Raw genomic sequence first — 21425 nt, 5'->3', positions numbered from 1 at the left:
GGAGCTCTGGAGAAAGTGGGGGTCTGGGAGAGCAGCATAGGGGGGCGGGGGGGAGGATGCAGAAATGTATAACCCCTCTGGCATACTCCACTGCACCCCAAGGTCAGGGTTGCCAGTGCCCATCTGCTGGCTATCTTGTATGAGTCTCACTTGTCCTAGAAACCTTTGACAGGGACCGTCTTGGGGAGAGACGGAACAAATGAAACGTGACCAAGAGAAGTTGGCAGGTACTGAAATAATGATCTTTGCATACATCAAAATCATTTTGTTGATTCTTTTGTGAACGTGTGGGCTTTTGTGAAATCTGGGAACTTTCATGACTTGGACCCAGAATTTCAGATTTCAGTGCAGAATTGAGGTGCCTCCCTGCACCTGCAGAGAAGCAGCCACTCCAAAATGCAACCAACCCAAAACCACCTGTAAACCTGAAGCACATGACACGCCATGAACATGCCGCGTGTTAAAATGAAGACGGCGATCTACGGGATGGGGAAGCTGTGTGTCTATAACCACCTCAGCTAATTCTGATTTCGAGTCCCACCGGGCAGATGCACCGAGGAGGTACCCGGTACCCTGTCACATTACGCAAGCCCCCAGAGTCAACTCTTTTAAATCAAGTAAACAATTGAGTTAAGAACCTCAGTTTTGAGGCAAACTACCTCCTTTAAAGATCAATTTCTTTAGAAATGGGCTCTCTTAGAAGTGGGAGGTCTGCTGAACAATGAAGAGCCCAAGCCACTGGGGACAAACAGAATCCCCAAATGAAATTCAGAACTGTGGGTGTCGAGGGGGGAAGTCACCCTCGGAGATAAAGGCTTCTGTTTCTCATGGAAAAATTCTCTTTTAAACTCCTGTTAACAACAAACAAATGTTTGCTTGCTTTAAAAAAAAATTCTTTGTAAGGGGAGGAAAGGATTCAGTTTCAAAATCCCCAACTCTTAAACTCGAAGTTTGCCTCTGCAGAAGGCCCCTACACACTTCCTATTGTTTTGGCTCAAAAGATATTTACATAAGCTCCCATGAGCTCCTAACAACATTAAAGGCAGCAGCTATTAGCTAAATAAACCAACACATGTGACGCTTTAAGGGAAGGGCAAATCACAGGGAGTCCCTATAATCAGGTCCTATGGGAAACCGAACTCCTGATGGGGATTAACTATCTAAATGGGAAATGCTCCCAGAGGAAATTGGGCTGTGGGAGTGACTGCGGGAGCGAGCGCCCCCTGGTGAACAAGGGCCCTCCCTGCACACTCAGGGAAGCAGCCACTCAAAAATGCAATCAACAGAAACCCATCTGTGAACTTGGACAGCGTGGCCTGCCGTGAAAGCTCCATGTGTTCACACGAAGAAGGTGATGTCATACAAGTGCAGGCAGATGGAGATGAAAGGAACTGACAGCTGATCACGGCACAGTCAGGAAGCAGAGCCCACCACTGTCGGGAGGGCCGTCCAGGGGGACAAAGGAGGGCGCATCTGGCAGCACAAATATTTAATCACTAGAAAGGCCTGTGCTGCAGCGGCCCAGGCTCGTCTCACTCCCTGGGCTGTAAGTCTGTTCAGCCACCTAATGATCTGTTTGCTCTTCCAGGAGCCCAGAGGTGGCCCTTCTCGGAGGGCGGACGTAAGCATTGGTCACTCCAAAGGGGCACCCTGCAATGACAACTGATAGGCTGGATTCCCAGGACACATTATAAGCCCATGATGTAACTGGTGGGGACCCAGTTTCCCAGGACTGGTCACTTCTGGAGATTTCTGACCAGCTCAGCCTTGAACAGGGACGGTCCCATCAGGGTTCAGCCCCTTGGAGGTGGGGCCAGAATACTAGCCTGCTGCTCTAGCCTCCCACTGCCTCTTAATAAAGGGATTTCCAACATGTTTCATTCGTCTAAAAAAAAACCCATCTGATTACTTGCAAAGGTATTAGGAGGGGTGCTGAGCATATCTAAGAAATGACTAGAAATCCTGGGAACTGGGTCCAAGGAGACTGTCCTCGGCTGGCTAGACTAAGGACACGAATGGGGAGGGGGGCGGATAGAAGGACATCCCAGTTGTGGAAAGTGAGGGCTGTAAGCATCTGAGGGTCATATTTTCATGCTGGCTTTCTTCCCTTTTTTACGAAGGATGAGAGACTTATCTGGTTTAGGAATAACTGACCATGCTCAGCTCACTCTGCCCTCTACCTCCTGGGGGTGAGCAGCACGGACAACCCGGTGCCCAGGGTGCTGCAGGCAGCTGGTCTACCTGCTGAGGGCTGGGGGTGGGGGGCCTGAGGGACCACGCCAGAGGAGCCACAGGGCCCCCTTCACCCCTCTCTCAGTAGCTAAGCTCCATGGTTTGAAGCTCCAGCCCCCGCCCTGGCCCCAGGGCAGGTAATGGGGAAAATTACCTTGCTGCGGCGATAGCTTCCATGTCTACTACCAGAGAATTATTCCAGCCCCCAAACAGAAGAGCTCATAGCCCAAAGCAAGAGGCTCAGAACACATAGCTGATCATGGACATGGGGTAGCAAACACACTTAGCATATTGTGTGTGGGGGCTAAACACGACTAAATCCTGAGTGTGCAATGCTCGTGTCCCCACGCTCTGCCACTTCAGCCCTTCCTGATACTGCTGTGGTCACAAGCACCTGAGGGAAGGCTTCAGCAAGGAGCCCAGAAATCAGAAGGTTCTAGGACCCATCCTCACAGGTGCTTATCAGAGAGACAACAGCTGCAGCTTACTAATGAGCCAGCTGAAGGCCCTGGCTGTTTATCTGCATTTCTAGGGGTTAATGAGGCCATTTGGGCATCCCCAATGGGAGGCTTTGAAGACTGAGAGCCTCTTGGGACTCGGGTGTGTTTGATGTAACCATGTGATGCTTCCCGTGCTCATGTGTATTTAGTGTGAATCAGAACACTCAGGGCCACTCAGCTCCTCTCCCTGCGAGTGTCAGCGCACCTGGTTCACTTTCTCCATGTCTCGCCTCTTTCAAGCCGTTTGCTTCTACTCAGTTTGATCCATCCTCCTTACTGGTTTGTTTCTCCTCCTTTCTGAGCAGAATCACATGGTCTCGAATAGTCCAGCAAGTGCACATGACATCAGGTGTGTTGCTGGGACAGTGACCCCCAAATGTGAACCCCACTTTACAATTTGCAAAGCTCCTTCACAGTCACAACCCTATCGAATCGTTGCCACCATGCTGTAAGGCAGGGGTTATGTCCCAAAGCAGAAGACAAGGACACTGATGTTCGGAGAGGTTAAGTGACTTTCCTAATGCCACACACCCAGTTGGTGGCAGAGGGGATGTAAGCTCAAGTCATCTGGCCTCTGGGCAAGCGTGTTTCCCACCCCACCAGCCCACCCCTGGATCAATTTCACTCCCTGTAGGACCCCCAATGCTCACAGCAGAACGGGTGGAATTCAGCCCTCACCTCCCCGTCTGGCACAGCCTGACCTGAAGAACTTGCACTCGGGAAGCCTGGGTGTTGGCACACACACCGTGCAGAGCAAGGACACAAGGCACTGAGCTGGCCTGAACGACCATCTCGTAGGACCATTTCTAGGCAATACCTGCATGTTCACCACTGGATGGCGCCCACAGGGACCTCCCTGCAGAAGCTCATCCACTCATGCAGAGCACGGTGGTTTCAGGGGAGAAACCTCTGCGCCCTGAGAATGGGGTCCTCTAAGCCTGAACACCTCCCAACCCCACCTCCTACCCCATCGCCGCCACCACCAAGGGCACTCTAACCATCTCTGACTCCTCCCTTCCTAAGGAAGCCAAAGGGCAGGAAAAGAAAGTTCTGTGTCAACCCTCAGAGCTGCATGCAGGAAACTCCCGGCCACACAGATGGGAGTGAGGCAGCATCTCACAGGTCAGCCTTGCTGCAGGTCCTGAACCGGCCACGTCTCTGAGTGTGTGCAGTAGCTACTGGGGTGAAAGAGTGGAAAGGGCAGCCTGAGGGCCCACAGCTTGGTCCCAGGGCTCTGCCTGAGCACGTGTATGGCCCGAGGCTGAGACTGCCTCTCACGTTTCTGCTGGTGAGCAGATTGGTCTGCTGCTGAGCGAGCGGAGCGCCAAGCGTGGTGAAGTTCTCTCTTGGGGGAGACTTGATGTGAGGCCAATAGAAAGTCAAAACAAAGGCAACGATCATTTTGATCATTTTATTCAGCCAAAATTTAAATGAATCTGGGAAATGAATCCTTTGTGCAAAAGCCCTCAAATAGATGTTTTCCAAGCAGAATTGAAACTTCAGTTCCAAGCAACAGAGCCTTCTGGCCTCTGGTTTGCTGTGGTTCAGAAACCACCTGGCTTCTGCCCTGATAAAGCCCCAGGCTGTTGCAGAATGGCCCCTCCTGCGGGTCAGCATGGCTCTCAAAGGTAACAGCAAGCCACAGCAGAGCCTGGCTCAGTGCTGAGCCACAAACGAGTGTGTGATCACACCTGACCCACACCATGTCCTCGGGACCCACAGGCACGCACATTGGAGACTTGCCAATGGTGACTTAAGACTCGGAAATGGACTTACACAGGCATCCTCCCTTAAGGCCACCCTGTGTTCTCAGCTCGCTGGTCTCCAGTCAGAGGCAGATATAGAGGTTCTACAGTCTCCTCCAACTGCACACATAACCCTCTTAAATAGTAGAATTGAGTCACCCCAATAAGTCCTATTAAAAGAGAGAGAAGTTCGGGAGCTGACCTAAGTCCCTATGAACAGCTTTCAGGAGAACTAAAAATAACCCAGACTCCCTGACAAGGTGAGGCCTGACACTTCCACCACCCCTGCTGCCTTCTGGGACTGCTTGGCAGCCGGCCTCCTTGTCTTGGCCAAGCAGCAGATGCTGAGCCCGCTGAGGCTTAGGAGGGAGACGAGGACTTAACCAGACCCCCCACCCTCGGTCTGGGTTTGGCCCCAGGCAAGCCTCCTCCCACTGATCACAACCTGAAAGCAAAAGGCTGTGGAGCTTGGCCCACCGGTTCAAACTTCTGGGAGGAGGAACTCTGAATGTGTTAGAGAAAAGGACGCCCAAGTCCCTGGGGCGTCAAGACCTGAAAACCAAGGGGGAGGGTGAAGGTGGGGGAGGGAGGTGGGTTCACCTGGGGTGGGGTGGAGGGATGAGGAGAAAAGGCATACAACTGTAATTGAATAACAAAAAACAAACAAACAAACAAACAAAAAGGCCTGAAACCTGTCTTCAGATAGACTCGGAGGAGCTTTTCAGTGGTGGTTTGACCCACCCCTCGGCCAGGGCACGGCAGTCGGCTTCATAGTGAAGCTCTGCCTTACGCAACATCAGACGATTTTAGTTCTGAAGGAAACTCATATGTCTCTGTAACACTTTCACTTACTTAGCAAGTCAAATAGATACTGACTTTTCAAATGACACGATTCATGTGAATTACTTTAAAAAAATTCATTCAGTCAATAAATCCCAGACGTGAGCAGGGACTAAACTAGGCTCCGGGGTACAAGAGTGAGTGAGCTGGGTGCAGATGTACCCCTCAAGGAGATGCATTTAAAACAAGGCTTCTAAACATAGTCTACGCTTTTCCAGAAGCACAGTGCATAAAATAAAGAACCATGCATGCACCGATTACAGACCAAGCAGGAAAAAAGAGGCAAGGCAAGCGAGTCTGTGTGGGCCTAAAGCTGGCCTTTGAGCTGAGTCAGGACACCTCGGCTAATTCAGGAAACCTGGTTTACCAGGTTTACCAGGCTGGGGGCTAAAGCTGGCCTTGAAGGTGTCCTTCTGTGGTGACAGAGCGCCATCTACTGGTGGTATAGCCTCAGCACATGCTGCAGATGCGGAGAGGAAGGTGCCCTTCCTCCCCCGGAGGAATCGGGTGGAACTCACCTAAAGTGCGCTGACAGATCAAAGCCTACGTTATCACACGATACTCACCCTGTGAGAGGAGTGTTGCTCTCACTGTTTTCCTGACACCAAACCCCTCATTAACAACCTGGGGCTCTGATGACTAAATGTACTGCTGCTTCTGAGGTTCGAGGTGAGCACAGAACAGGATCCCTTGTCTGACTTAAGAGGAGCATTAATAACAAGATGGCCCGTGTCTCCGAGGTCCCTGGAGCTGGGCCCCTGACATTGGAGGCTGGGACAGCCCTTCTGAGGTCACACTTTTAGGAGAGATGTGGAGGAAGAAGAGGAAAGTAAAAATGGAGTATGAAACCTTTGTGTGTTCCAGAGGAATGCTCACTGTGAGTGACCATGTTCTTTAAAAAATAAAAACAAAAATAATATGAGTTGTTATTAATCCCATGATGCCTAAGGGAAGAAAGGGGAGCTTTATGTAGCGAGTGCGCACAGCATGCACGGAATTTTCACAGTGACCCGAAGTGTGGATGGATGGGGCTCCAGTTTACAAACGAGTAAGGTGAGGTCCAAGGTCACACAGCTAGAATGCTTCTTCCCAGCCTCTCCTGGCTTTCGTTCCTGCTGGATATTATATGCGCTCTGTCCTCGGGACACTGGCCAAGAGGTGGTACTTCAGGACTGGGCCAGTGACCCCAGAGGGCCGTCTTCCCTGAGCTCCCAGAGCTGGACACATGGGTTGCTCCTCCTCAAAGCCAGGCAGAGCCAGCCTGTGTCTGCCTACCCATAACTCATGAAACTCCTTTCCTCCTTTTTCCATTATGCATATAAATACATCTACTGCATTGGGGAAACGTCGGATGGAAAGTCCTGGAGGCTAAAATCATTTCTCTAGCCCAGCACGACAGCTGCAGGAAAGCCGTGCCGTTCACAGTCAGCTGCTGACTGCCCTGCCCAGGCCCCACCTAGAATCTGGAAGGTTATCTTAGGTGACTGGGATTTTATATAAAACATGAAAGAATAAAAAAAAAATTAAAACAGGACTGAAGAAAAGGCAGGTATTTTAGCCCCTCTGGTACTGTCCTTTTCTTTTACCAGTTAGAGTCATTTTTTTTTCCCCCTGAGGTTTTGAAAGCCTGGGATAGGGCTCACCCTGGTATGCTCTGTCTGCTTGCCTGGACGGTGGTCAACCCAACCCCCCGGACACCCTGACCTCACCTGTGTTGAGGACCTCACCTGAGGACCGATTCCTCACTCCTCCTTCACTGGACTTCTGGTATGTACACGTCTCGCTTGTCTCGGCCATGGAGTTGCTGATGTCCACCACTCAGCCTTCAGCACGACTTCATCCAACCCTTTCCTAGTCTCTCCTGCCCCCTTCCTCCCCATGCCCTGCAGGGACAAAAGATGGGGAAGATGCGTTTGGGTGGGGAGATGGCTTTGCCCCTGATCTGCACTACTCACTGTGGGGAGTGCTGGAGGGAATCGTGGGACGCAGGCCTGCAGGGCACAAGGCGTCCCTGAGTTGCCGCAGTGGTCCATAGCCTCGGGGGTGAGGGTAACATGTGAGCGGCATAGGACCACCAAGAAGTCAGCCTTAATTTGGGTATAGAGCCCATGTGCACCAAGCAAAGCCATCACACTGTAGTCTAAGTATCGTGAATGGGTTAATGGTACAACCTTCCCAACATCCCCTCCCCCCCAAAAAATCCATAATTGCCTTCATGAACCAAAGTATTAATATTTAATTAAAACAACTATTTACAATGGCAGGATCTGAAAACAGAGATACTGATAAATAAATGGACATAACAATCTTTTAAAGACTATAAATACATGATTTTCATTTATAAAATCAGTAATACCTCATGTATCTGGCACTTTATGGCAAACCACTTTACATTTTATCATTTGGAAGAAATAAAGATTTCTCTAAATGAAGTACTTTTCTACCTCCTTAAGCCACACTTTGAAAGTTCTCCCTCCTTCTCCATCAGTGGCCATCTATTGGGCTTCCAAATTTCTTTGAGTTCTGCCAGTGGGCACACTTTTATCCCATCATTCAGCCTTCTCTTTTAGTCTGCTAAGGACTGGGAAACCAGGGAGCCACGTTTGTTAGAACAGTTTGTAAATTAGGAAGATTGAATTTCAACAGGTGGCAGTAAGATGCTAATCTCTGAGTGAAATGCAGGGCTTTGGAAATGGCCTTTGTTCTGGTTTTCCACCGGGCCCTGGAGGGGTGGGGCTGCTATGAAAGTGAGGGGTCACTGTGGTTCAGAAACGCAGGTACACAGGCCATACACTGATGAACTCTGTGAGGTAGCGTGGCTGTGCTGTTCTTCTTTGACGTAGGTCCATGGGGGGTTTTGGACAGATTTGACATGAATCTGAGAGTCTGTAAATCAAGTAAACAGACTGATGCTTGTCACATACAGGAAGTCCTTTGAGAACTCAGGTGTTTTAAATCCACTGGTCCTCCCCCACCCCAAGTCCAATCACCTGGAGATATTGTAGACCACCCAGGGACCTCAGATGCCAGAGCCAGCCCATCCCATCTGAACCCCACCTATTCTGTTATTTTCTGTGTTCTTGAAAGCTCAGCATATCCCCACCCCCTACCCAAACACTCGAAACTCAGCCTGTGCCCCCACCAATTTACAGAGGTTGGCACACTTTGTTGAAGAACATAGCATTTCCTCTTCAGATCTGGAAACCTAGAGTGTTCCCCCAAATGTGATGACACTGGCATGTCTAAGGTCACTTAAATTGGACGGCCCTGGAGGCAGTGTGGTACAGGGGCTAAGACACAACTCTGGAGTCATATTGCTTAGGCCACATCAGGTGACATCTCTGCTTGGGACAAGGTCGTAGCCATAGGGAACAAGAGCTGGTCTTTACAAGTCCAAGGCAGTCCTTGCTCCCTCCCTCCCCTTTCTGCACAATAGTCAACCAAAGGGGAGATCTATGGAAGAGGAGTCTTCTCAACTGGACCCATGGTCCAGAGGAACAGTAAGTGAGTTGAACATCAGTTGTCCCAGCCCATGATTGCCATGGGCCATGTGGCAGTCCTCAGTGAAAGTAGATGGCGCTCCAGCCTTCTCAGGAGTACATAGTCATCAGCAGCCACTGCATAGAATGGGGAAGCAAATTATGGCCAGTTTAGCCCAGCCCCTGACATTCAGTTAAAGGTGCTTCATTTCTCAGTCGCCAGGTCCCACAGCCTGACATAGGACTTGGGGCTCCCTCCCCCTCACTCCTGCTGAAGCCATGGAGACAGGATATTAATGAATGGTTTAGCCAGAGGGACCACACCATCTGGTAATACGTTTATAAATCAACCTGAAATATAATCAACCTTGACTTCTTGTGGTGCCTGAGAATGAATGATGATAGCCAAGACACAGGCTGATTCTGTATTCAATTCTCAGTTCCTTTTTCCCCACGAATTCAATTTGGCATGCTCGCGACAGCTGTGTGTGCAGGTGTATGGACCGGCCAGGTAGCAGAAACCCATTAGAGCATATTCTACATGTTTACAGTTATAGACCCATTTGTCTGACAGCTTTATGTGGGTGTGATGAATAGTCCCTTGAATTCACACAGAGGGCATTTCTGGAGAAACTACTTCCCAGGCCAATTACATCCCAATGATAATGCTGATGATGGTGACGATGAAGATGATAATGGTGAAGTAAGTTACCAATGGTGTCAAAAAAAAAAAAACCCCAGAGTGAAATTCCAACAAGTTGGCTGCCAGTCCTTGTAGAACTCCTTGGATGGTCCTGGGAATCTGCTCCTCGTGAAACCAGAAATGGTCAGAGCTGGAGGGGATTTTAGGGAGCGCCTAGCCCAGCCCACGCCCTGAGATTTAACATGATTTGCTAGTGACTAGAGTACAGTGGGTTCTACCAGGCCTCAGTCCAACCTTCCTCCATTGCAGCACCCTGCACTGCCAGCCTGCTCAGGCTGTGGGCTGTCCTGTCTCAGCTGCACTCATGTTGCCCTGCTCTCTCAGCTCCGAGCCTGTGCTGTGGAAGGATTGCCTGGGATCAGGACATAACCTTGGGGATCTTAGGTGGTGATGGGCTCAGAAGAGTCTAACCATTGTTCCTCCAGCTGAATCCCACCTTCACACTTGAACACAGGAGCGACTGAGGGGAGGCACATGCTGAGGGTCCCTCTATCTTGGGAAGATATTCCATAAAATGGACATTTGGGGTCAAAGAAGCAGCCCCAGCTTTCAGTAGGTCCTCTCTAAGCAGCCCAAACAGAGGATGCGTTTCAGAAAGAAAGAACAGAGTCCAGATTCCAATGTCTTTGCAGCAAACACCACCTAGCTCCACCTCTGGCACAGAGCTCAGTACACCTGTGAGGTTTGGATGACCAGGGGAGACAGGTGGTGTCAGATTTGTCTTCTCCTCAGCCTATCACCTCATTCACTCAACAAACATTTGTCAACACCTACTTTGAGCAAAGCACTGTGTGAGATTCAAGATAAGGGCACAGACACTAGGTTAGAATCCCTTTCCACATGGGAAAGGCGAAGCCAGCCCTTGAAATAAGGTTTATTTCTGGCCTGTATGTCCTGATCTTTCCAGACTCATTCTGAGCCAGTTTCTTCATTCTCTATACTCCAGCCAGGATTGAACTTGCTGTTCCCTCTGGCCTGGGCCTTTCCTACTCTCTGCTCTGCCTTCCTGGCTCCTTCTTACCTTCGAGGTTTCAACTTCTATGTCACCTCCTTTAGAAAACTGTGGAACATGCTACCTAGTCTAGCTCTCCCATCACTGTCTGTGTTCAAGTTCATTGTTGGCCCAGGTCTTCACCCCCTCTGTATCCACCTTCTGCAAATGGCTTTGAAGTTCGTCCCATGACAGAGGAGAAGGCTAGTTCCCCATATGTTGGAAGTGGGCTTGGCCACATGACTTGCTTTGGACAACAAAATGAGTTGCAAAGCACATAGTCCCCAGACGTGGAGCCCTTGCGTGCTTCAGCTCACTCCCCTTTGCTCCTGCCATTGTTCTGAGAAAGGCAAGCCTGGCCAGAGCTTCCTCAGTGAAGGTGCCAGAAAAGCCCCCGGCTCTCCCACAACCACTAGCCAGCCAGCTGAGACCCGCTGACTCCCAGCATGTGACTGGGGAGCTAAATAAGCACTGTCGTCACCACTGAAGTTGTGTGGATTTGTCACATAGCATTATTGTGGTCATAGGCATTGGGTGCACTGAGTCAGTCCCCTGTTCCCCTCATATGTGCCTAGCACAGAGTGGGTGCTCACTAAATATTTGATGACTACGTGAATGAATATTGGAAGTGAATTCAGTGCCACATCCTGAACTCAGGAGAATGAAGCCCCCCTCCCCACCACCAAACCCTCCTCCTTCATGGGAGCCTGGACCTGCAGTGGCCCCTGCTACCTTACATGGCATGATCCAACCTCTGGAGAAAGTCTTACCTCTGGCTTCTGGAGGTATATCCCTTTGCCATCTTGGGTTAAGTTTTGGAAGATACCTGTGAAAACGCAGAAAGAAACAACAGCTAAAGCATTCTGAAAATATTATGAATGGGTTCCTCCCGTATGTCTCCTCACCTGGGAACCCAATGGTGGAAGCACATGTGGCCACAAATCATAAGTGAGCTGCCTCCCCCCTTTGCCTCTGGAAAGGGCAGGGTGCAAATTAGTTGGGGTGGATGCAGCCAGTTTCCCAGGCATGTAGCCAGCACTCCCCATAGCTCCCTGGCCTGTTGTTTCTGCACTAGCAGCTGTCCTCCCTCGTGCTTGAACTGGGGACAGGTGGGCAATCCATGAGCAGTCAGAGGAAGCCCTGGCCCCCCCTCCTTCCCGCCAGCTCACTCTCCATCTTCTCCACACGCAGCATCAAGTGTACAAAGCTGACAAAGTCCATCTGGAGCTTGGGGCCACCATAGCGGATGAGCATCAGGTAGCAGACATCATCGCTGAGCACGATTCCTGCATTGAACACAGACTCCTGCTGTGGGTGCTGGGGACCCGATCCCCAGCTCCCCTTCCATTTGAGACCCTTTACATTGTCCCTCCTCTTCTGGGACCTGAGTCCTGAAAGCATGGGGATCTTGTTTTATGGGCTTCATTGTGAATTGTTTAATTATTTAGTCCACTCATTTTATCTCCACTCCCTTCTCCTGCTCCCTTGGGCAATCAGCATGAGGATATTTTTGTCAAGTGGCTTACTGGCCTTCAGGACAGGAAGCAGTCTGTTAGAGGTTAAGAGCATCTGCTTTGGAGCCTGGTGGTCCTGAACTTAAACGTCAGGCGTTTCCTAGCTTCCCTGAGCTTCAATTTCTTCCTCCATAAAGTGGGGATTAGAACAGGGCATTGTTGAAGATTAAATGAGAATGTGGATGTGCCAACCCTCAATAATTGTTGGCAATGATTAAAGTGATAATAATAAATGTACCTGTTATTCGTAGAGCTATATGTTTGGATCTCTGAACGGGGAGTAATTTCGTGCATTAGAATTACTCCAGAATGTCGGGCAATGCACCTCCCCACCTGTTTGTGCCTACAGCACCAGCTCCCCCATGCCCACCTGCATTCTTCATGGCGGCCCGCAGCTGTGCCCAGTTCAGGCATCCTGACCTGTTACTGTCATGCTTGTGGAAAACCACCTACGAAGAACGACATGTTAAGGACCCCCTGAGATCCTCTCTGTCCCCAGTGTCCATGCTGTAGAGGACTGCTGGAGAGTGGAGGCTCCATCAGCAGGGCCTGCTGCCTGGACAGAGGGTACATGCCAGGATCCCACCACCTCACCCATTTCTTCTGAAGGCTTCTGAGAAAGGGAGCAGTCTTTAGGTCTCGGGGGATAGATGGTCTAGGTATATGTAAATGTGCTTAGTCTAAGCACATTACCCAACCTTTGATGGGCTTCCAACTTTACAACTCAGGAGACAAGGGGGAGAGTTGTGAGTTATGATTGGAAAAGTAGGGAGGAGCTAATTTAGGAAGGACTTTAATGCCATGCTAAAGAGTGTGGACTTCCTCTGAAGGCCGTGGGGAGTCTCACAGAGCTTTTTGGGAGAGAGTGATGTAGTCAGACATGAGCTTTAGAGACTTGGGACACTAGTGCAACAGGCTCTCCGAGTTTGTGAGAAATAAAGGGGTCTCACTGGAGGAAGAGCAGAGAAGACTGGGCGAGTGGTTGGGTTTAAAGGGCTGAAAGGGAGAAAAGTAAGTACCTTACCTACGTTGCAGAATTGCCATTTCTGCTGCATCCTGCAAGACTTGTTCTTACCTGATAGCGAATCAGCTGCTTCCACAGGTCCCTGAATTCCTGGATGCTCACAGTACCTGATGCATTAAGCTGATAGCCGGGTTAAGGTCAAAGCCTCCAGGTGAGTTTCATATATGCCTCTGGAGGCAGCAATGCGCCCTCCACACAGCACTATGCAATTGGTAGACAGCCTCATTCAATGCCGGGTATCTCTAGTGGCCTCCCCTTGCAGGCGAGTCCAGCCCAGGGCTCCCTGCCCTTGCTGGGAAAGGACAGAATGAGCTATACAACACAGCAGCCCAGGAAGAAGTGCTGACGATGGTGAATGGTGGCAATGACAACAGCTACCATTTAGTGAAGCAGGATATTTTGATATGGCCAATTTGATTTGATTTAAATTTTTTTAAAAAACTGGTAACTGTTTTCCATTATTGTCAAAGCCAACTTATGGAAGGAGTCAGGTGGCTAAGGATGCTTCTTATATTCAGTCATTTTATGAAAAGTTAAAAGCTTAACGGTTGGCCTTGTGGATCGTGTCCCAGTACCCTTGCACTAGAGAGACGGGGTCAACATGCCACCCTCACAGGGGGTCTGGCCCTGAGTTCCTTGCTTTATCATGTTACTTCATTTTCACCTGGTAGGTGAGACTGCTGTTACCTTGTCCCTGTCATGGATGATGAAATGAGGGCTCGGTGAGTCTGATCATGTCCAAGTTTATACAGTCGGTGACAAGACTGGGACCTGTTCCAGTGCCTGTCACCATCCCATGCTGTCTGTGCCCTCTGCAAAATTTCTGCAAACACTGTGGTTTATATTTGCTACTCCACCCCCACCCCCAACACACCATCATCCTATGTGCCTATCTGTAGTACGGACAACCAAACTTTGATTAAAGTGTCCACTTAGGCAGAAGTTTGGCTTTAAAAAATTAATAAATCTCAGGGCTGAGAACGAGGAAAGCTGAGTTTGCAGCAAGTTGTTGAACTTCCTGAGCTTCGAGTTCCTGACCCGTAAGTGGGGGCAGCCACTGCCGGGTCACCAACCAGAAAACTTAGGACCCTGAAGCTCTTGTTAAAGTTTCTTGTAAATCTGGAGAATTGTTACTAACCACCAGCCTGCAGCTGCCTCATCCTCACTATCAGACTATGGTTAGTAACAGTTAATACTGACCACTTTTCCTAGGACAGCTCTGTCCTGAGCACTTTACATAGCTTACCCCACTTGCTTTCTCACACTGATCTTACTGATGAGGCTCCCATGCCATCTCCGTGCTGCAGATGAGGACCTGGAGGCACTACGAGGCTAGTGCCAAGAGGCCCAACTAGTCAGCACTGGGGTTGGGATTCAAACACAGGCAGCCTAGCCTGGCTTCAGAGTGAAGCTCTCCACCAGCAGTGTGTATCCTCCCACAGACAAGAAAAGATACGTCCAGTAGAGCCAGGATCCCCTGGCAGGCATTGAGGCTGAAGAGGGGATGTGTGCTCCCCAGACCTGTAGAAGAATAGAAAGAGTTCAGGAGGCTGGCCCAGGACAGCACAGCGTGGCTCTTTTCTTGATGGGACCAGACAGTGTTGCCTATGCCAGCCACAGGTTCCGATAACTATCATTTATGTGTGAAGGGAAGAGACAAAGAGCCATGGAGAGAGAGGGAAGGCTTGCTGGTGATCTCTGCCCCCAAGTTGCACAGTAATCCCCTGTGGAGAACCCCAACTGTAACCTGGAGTTGCCTGTAGAGTGAGTCAGAAGAACATGGCCCTAGGTACCCAGCAAGGGCCAGGATCTGAGAGTTATGGACTCTATGAGAGAGTTCTGAGAGGCCAACTTGACCAAGCTCCCACCTAAATTAGGAGGTGCTTTCCTCAGATGTCTTGACGATGGTCGGCCAATGAGAGGTGTTCACCTGGATGGCTAGCTCCATTCAGGAGAAACTTCCTATGTTAATTACAAAGCAAGCTCCTGTAAGATCCACTCACCATTCCTCATTCTGCCTCTAGCAAAGCATAAACCAGTTTTTGTCTCCTGTCAACATTTCTCCAACCGTTCCCCAGACGATATGGTTTCTAAACTTTCATTGCCCTCTTCTAGATCCACACTTTGCCAGAATCTTGCTAAAATATGACACCAAGCCTGGAACACACTCCTTCAGAGGCAACTTGGTTAAGCAGAGTATAATGGTTCTATCACTTGCAAAATTTTCACTCTGCATTTTCCAAATTATGTTCCAAGGGAGATTTTCTGCAGAGAAAGGGCTCTGAGTTCAAACAAATTTGAAATACTTTGTATCTATAGATGCTTTCTCCAATCATCAGGTGCCTTAATATATAAGAGGTATGGAGGGGCCAACACTGAAATTTTGTTTGACACAGAATTTGTCAAGCAAGCGCATTTGACCTAATTCCTTCTATTTCGTGGGATACTTACTAAAACTTCTTGGCTTCCAATGTTTCTTAGAACACAATTTCAAAAACACAAATCTAGACTTCTGGCCAAAATGGAGGTGTAGATAGATACACTTTGCCTCCTTACACAACCAAAAGAAGGACAACAACAAATTTAAAAACAAAAAATTCCTGGAACTGCCAGCAAATTGATCTGCATGGAAGTCTGACAATCAAGGAGTTAAAGAAGAAATGTTCATCCAGACTGGTAGGAGGGGAGAGACAGGCAGCTGGGGCAGAGAGGACGCATGGGAAGGTGGTGGCTGGAGGACCAGCCAGGCGAGGCAGTGGCTGGTGGACCAGGCGGTCCCACATTTGCGTGTGGATAAACCTGGAGGAACAACTGGCAAGTGAAACAGACTGTGCAACCCAGGGTTACAGCATGGGAAAAGAAAGCCTCAAAATCTCTGGCTGTAAAAACCTTGGGGTTGTGGCAGTGGGAGTAACTCCCACCCTCACAGCAGAGTTCACTGGAGAGACCCACAGTTGTCCTAGAATGTATACAAACCCACCCACCCAGGAATCAGCACCAGAAGGGCCCAGCTTGCTTGTGGGTAGCAGGGCAAGTGACTGAAACCTAGGCGAGAGCTGAGCAAGTGACATTGTTCCCTCTGGGACCCTCCCCCACATACAGCACCACAACACAGCAACGTGGGTTGCCCCACACTGGCAAATACCTAATGCTCCACCCTGTACAATGTAACAGGTGTGCTGAGGCAAAGAAAGATGGCCCAAATGAAAGAACAGATCAAAACTCCAAAAATAGAACTAAGCAATGAAGAGACAGCCAACCTTTCAGATGTCAAGTTCAAAACACTGGTAATCAGGATGCTCACAGAAATGGTTGAGTATGGTCACAAAATAGAGGAAAAAGCGAAGGCTGTGCAAAGTGAAAGAAAGAAAAATATACAGGGAACCAAGAGTGAAGGGAAGGAAACCAGGACTCAAATCAACAGTTTGGACCAGAAAAAGAAATAAATATTCAACCAGAACAGAATGAAGAAACAAGAATTCAAAAAAAATGAGGAGAGGCTTAGGAACCCCCAGGACAACTTTAAATATTCCAACATCCAAACCATAATGGTGCCAAAGGAGAGGAGGAAGACCAAGAAATCAAAAACTTATTTGAAAAAATAATGAAAAAGAACTTCCCTAAAATGGCAAAGGAAATATTCTTCCAGAAAGTCCAAGAAACTCAGAGAGTCCCAAATAAGTTGGACCCAAGGAAGCACACACCAAGACACATCATAATTACATTACCCAACATTAAAGATAAGGAGAGAATCTTAAAAGCAGCAAGAGAAAAGGAGACAGTTACCTACAAAGGAGTTCCCATCAGACTATCATCTGATTTCTGAAAAGAAACCTTGCAGGCAAGAAGGGGCTGGAAAAAAGTATTCCAAGTCATGAACGGCAAGAACCTACATCCAAGATTACTCTCTCCAGCAAAGCTTTCATTTAGAATGGAAGGGAAGATAAAGTGCTTCCCAGATAAGGTCAAGTTAAAGGAGTTCATCATCACCAAGCCCTTATTATATGAAATGTTAAAGGGACTTATCTAAGAAAAATAAGATGATCAAAAATATGAACAGTAAAATGACAACAAACTCACAACTATCAATGACTAAACCCAAAAAACAACAAAAAAACCCACACTAAACAAACAAGTACAACAGGAACAGAATCACAGAAATGGAGATCTCGTGGAGAGTTATCAGTGGGTAGGCGGCAGGGGGAGAATGGAGGAAAATGTACAGGGAATAATAAGAATAAATAGTAGGTACAAAATAGACAGGGGTAGGTTAAGGATAGTATAGGAAATGGAGAAGCCCAAGAACTTATATGTACAACTCATGGACATGAACTATGGGGGTGGGGAGGGGGGGGGTGTAGGGCAGAAGGGAATAAAGAGGAGAAAAAGATGGGACTACTGTAACAGCATAATCAATAAAATGTATTTTAAAAACCTACAAATCTAAGTGCTTCCATTAAATACAGCCAGAATCTGGATTAGCTTATTTAATAGCAGCAATTTAAAACTACTGGTTCATGTGAAGCTCAAGGTCACCTACATTAACCAGATAGGTTTCACATCAGGGGCCACAAAAATGAGGTCTCTTCTATTAGGAACTTGCACAGCCAAGTTTTTAAAACAACAAAGTGGTAGTTTTGAATTATCATCCTGACTCTGTTTCATATTTTTGGTTTGGGCACAGCTTGTAGTGGCATTCTGAATTTCAATTCTGCTGTCTATGACAATGGTTCCTCCTGGCATGTGCCATCTGCACATGTGGTCAGCATGCAGATGCTACACATTCAAACAAAACAAAACAAAACAACAACTATTTTCCAAGCTGCAAAATTCCTTTACTGCCTTGTCAGACCACATGGCCCACCCTGGTGTAAGACACAGACACAGCTGTCCAGGAGACCAGCATACAGTATGGTCATGTGGTGTCCCACCAGGAGAAAGAGAAAGAGACCCCGAGATGAGAACGGTTGTGTACTCTGAGTTCTATAGGATGGACAGCTCCAAAAGACTCACCTGACCAGGGCAGGTGGTTCAGGATCTTCTGCAGTTCAGCTGCATTTATTTCTGGATTCTGGAGCGAGAGCAGAGGGACAGGAGAACATCATCACTATGGGAGGCCCATTAGACACTCAGGGGCCACCGCTAAAGGGGGCTGGGCCACCCTCTCCAGCATCTGTTTGGCATGACACAGGTGCCATTTCTGGGCACAATGAGTGATGCCGTTAGCTTTCACATTAGGAATATGACTAGTCCTGTAATTAAATCTGCAATTTCCTAAGAACTTTTACCGTAGTTTTTAACTGGGTGCCAAGTCCAGAGCAACTCAGCAAGGCAAGACTCTTAAGATATAGACTAAAAGGAAGCAGAGGCTTCCAAACTGGGTTCTACAGAGATGCTTCAGAGGTTGAGCAAACAATTTGGTTTAGATTTTAGTCCTAATAAATTATCCTCAGCCAAGGTTCTAGATTTTAATTTTAGATTCATCCAAAGCAATTCTTTACATTAAGATTTAACTTTAAAATATATTAAAATAACAAAGATCACAAATTTGAACTTAAAAATAGATACATATTCATAATATACAATTTTCATCTGTTTCGAGTATATTGGGATTCTCTATGAGATTTCATTAGATAAAAGGATGGCAGCAGAAAATGCTTGTAGATCCCTGATGTGGAGGAAACCATTGATGAACAATACACATACGGTTCTGACATAGCCTTTCCGGCTACATTAAACAGAGCACCGGGGGTGAATATGAGAGAAAATGGGAGGATAGGCGAGCTGTGAATGAAATCCAGAGTGTTACTACCACGAGGAACATGCACTCTTCCACTTTTCATGAAATCACTCAGGTGTCAGACCCTAAATTTCCAGTGTATTTCTTGTCCTATTTCCAAACAGATTTAGTATCCTGCAGGTTAGAGTGGACCCCAGAGCCCTACACCCACCCCACTGGCCTCCCGATCTGGATCATCCCAAGGAAAGATGTCAAGGGGACCAGGTGTGCAGCCCTGGGCCCTCCGCCCCACCCCCTCTCCAGGCAGCCACCTGAGAGGTCTTTCTGCCTGGGTTTGTCATTGCCGTGCCCACCCCGACTCCCAATACTGACTTCTGACTCTGCTATGCTCCGTTTTCTCCCACAACTAATCCATATAGCTGTCGAGAACAGATGTGCATTTTACAGGAGCCTTCTGGAGACGGCAGCTCCAATCATTTGTCTAAAACCTTGACGACTTGAACAGAACGTGGTGGCAGTTTGGAGGATAGGTCATCTCAAATCACAATTTGTACACAGGGTCAGGCAGATGCAAACACATAGTCTGTGGAATTACATGCCCCACTTCTCCCCTGCCCTGCCCACCTCTGGCTACCACCCCTCGTCCACTTACCCTTTCAAAATATTTGAAGAATTTCTCATGCCCTTCCGCCTGGTCTACTATTTCCTATAGAACAGACACAGAGAAAGACTTGTTCACCTGGAGATGTGAACTCCCACACACACTCATGCCTCATGGCTCCCAGGCTTCTAAAATCCAGAAGTCTGACCTTGAGCACTGTCTTAAATTTTCAAGCACAGTGTTCACACAGCCCTCATGTCTCCACTTCTCGCTGCCTTGGGGAAGTAGCAAACCATGAAAGGGGCACAAGAAACACCAGGTCGAGAGAAGCAGAGGAGGGCAAAGGTATAACTCATGCACCCGGGGCTCGGGGCCCTCGGTGACAAGGACCCGACCGGGACAGTTCTCCTGGTGCAAAAGCAGCAGAATGTGGGTAAACTGAGGGCACCATGGATATTGTGGTGTGTGTGCTATGGAGCAGGGTCTGCAGGATCCAGGACCTTCTCCCTGAACCCCGGACATGGGGGAGAAACCCACCATCCTGGCTTTGTAAACAGTCCCAGCCATGTGGAATTCCACCTGACTACTTACCTTGAAGAAGACAGCTTTGGGATTGCTGCCAATTTCACTGAGGGAAAACAGAAGACAGAATTCCTTCTTGGGGACCATCTTGGGAACCTTTGGCCAATGTTACCCCGGCGCCTCCCCAGGAACTCTCCCAAGTTCCTTCGCAGACACAGCATGTGGGCCTGTCCAGCTCTCACACCTCACCTCCCACTCCTCAAAGCACAAGTTCAACCACACAGCATGGCACACTGCTTGTAACTCCACACACCCAATGCTGTTTCTCATATCATGCCTTTGCTCATGCCAAGCCCTCTGCCCAGCATGCCATTTGCTTCCCCCCGCCCACATCTAACTATTCCTCCTCATATTTTATGATGCAGCAGTCTGACAGGGCAGTGATGCTTGAGATCAAGTCAAACTATTGATGGCCAAAACAAAGAAAAAAAAAAACAGGATTTTAAGTATTGAAGGGCTGTCATGTCAAAACAATCATAGACCAAATAATAAGTGTAGCTGGGATGTATATGTATTGATTCACCTGCACACGCCAGCACTGTCTGAGCCTGCTGGTCAATGACAGACCGTCTCCCCTCATCTGAACCATCCCTGAGTGTCCCTTAGGAATCACCACCTCCCAGAAGCCACCCCTGCTCTCCCCAGGAGCATGGAAGATTAGCTGATGTTCCTTTTTGATGCTCCTCTAACACCCTGTGCATATAAATGCTTCTGCTGGACGCAATCTCACAAAAATGCTTCTGCTCACACGTCCGTGTCCTGCCCAGACCTTGAGCTTCTGGAGAGCAAGGGCCATGCCTGTGCCTGTTCTATTGTTTTCTGTAATATCCAGCAGAGAGTTCATTGGTCAGTACAAGGAGAGCAGGAGAAAGAAGGAAGGATGTTCTCCATGCAGAGAGCTGCCCTGCTCTCCTGTTCTCCCGATCTCTGTCTGGACTGGCCACAGGGACCCCGACCACTGCCTTTCCCACCTCATACCCCTTATTGTCCCTGGCCTGAGGGGACCCCGACCTCCAGGAGAGGCTCTGCCCTTACTGGAAGAAGTGCTTCCTGGAGAAGACTCTGAGGATAAACTCCGACTCCTGGCCAGCCTCTGATGTGCAGGGCACGATGAGGTACGTCCCTGGCTCCAGCCACAGCTCCCGACTCACTTCTTTTTCTGGGAGAAATGCCTTGGGAAGGCTCAGGGGGTGAGTTTTCAAGAAGAACTCACGGGGCAGTTTCCTCTGGTCATCAAAGAACTGTAGGTGGCAGACAGAAGGGCACCAGTTGAGGTCATTACCCCGGGCTTTTGGCCAGGCCTGGGGCCCTTGGCCAGGCACCAGGAGTACGGTAGCCTCTTATTTGCCAAATCACCCTGCCCCAGTGGAGGATGGGACAAAGGAGTGGGGAGCCAGAAGTTTAAAACAGAGCATGTCAGGAGTGGACACCTTCGCTGGAACCTGATGTGGGCTGAACAAACACTCAATCAAAC

General features: G+C 48.7%; 1 protein-coding gene across 1 annotated transcript in view; it reads right to left on the bottom strand.

Annotated features, from left to right (window-relative positions):
• Positions 1 to 7529: 7529 nt before the first annotated feature.
• The window catches only part of CAPN14 (calpain 14), a 34049-nt gene continuing 20153 nt past the window's right edge, over positions 7530 to 21425 (bottom strand). The window contains exons 12-21 of the mRNA XM_045189304.3: positions 20987 to 21192; positions 19961 to 19997; positions 19421 to 19474; positions 18042 to 18099; positions 14485 to 14549; positions 13080 to 13148; positions 12375 to 12453; positions 11660 to 11776; positions 11261 to 11316; positions 7530 to 8934 (exon numbers count right to left, since the gene is read on the bottom strand). Of these exons, the coding sequence (XP_045045239.2) occupies positions 8908 to 8934; positions 11261 to 11316; positions 11660 to 11776; positions 12375 to 12453; positions 13080 to 13148; positions 14485 to 14549; positions 18042 to 18099; positions 19421 to 19474; positions 19961 to 19997; positions 20987 to 21192 (768 nt within the window). The 3' untranslated portion in view covers positions 7530 to 8907. The remainder of the gene's footprint in view (positions 8935 to 11260; positions 11317 to 11659; positions 11777 to 12374; positions 12454 to 13079; positions 13149 to 14484; positions 14550 to 18041; positions 18100 to 19420; positions 19475 to 19960; positions 19998 to 20986; positions 21193 to 21425) is intronic.

Source organism: Desmodus rotundus, chromosome 5 (assembly GCF_022682495.2).
Source record: "Desmodus rotundus isolate HL8 chromosome 5, HLdesRot8A.1, whole genome shotgun sequence".
In the NCBI taxonomy this organism is placed as follows: Eukaryota; Metazoa; Chordata; class Mammalia; order Chiroptera; family Phyllostomidae; genus Desmodus; species Desmodus rotundus.
Note: the sequence above shows the minus strand (reverse complement) of the source record. Positions and strands in the feature narration are given on the sequence as shown.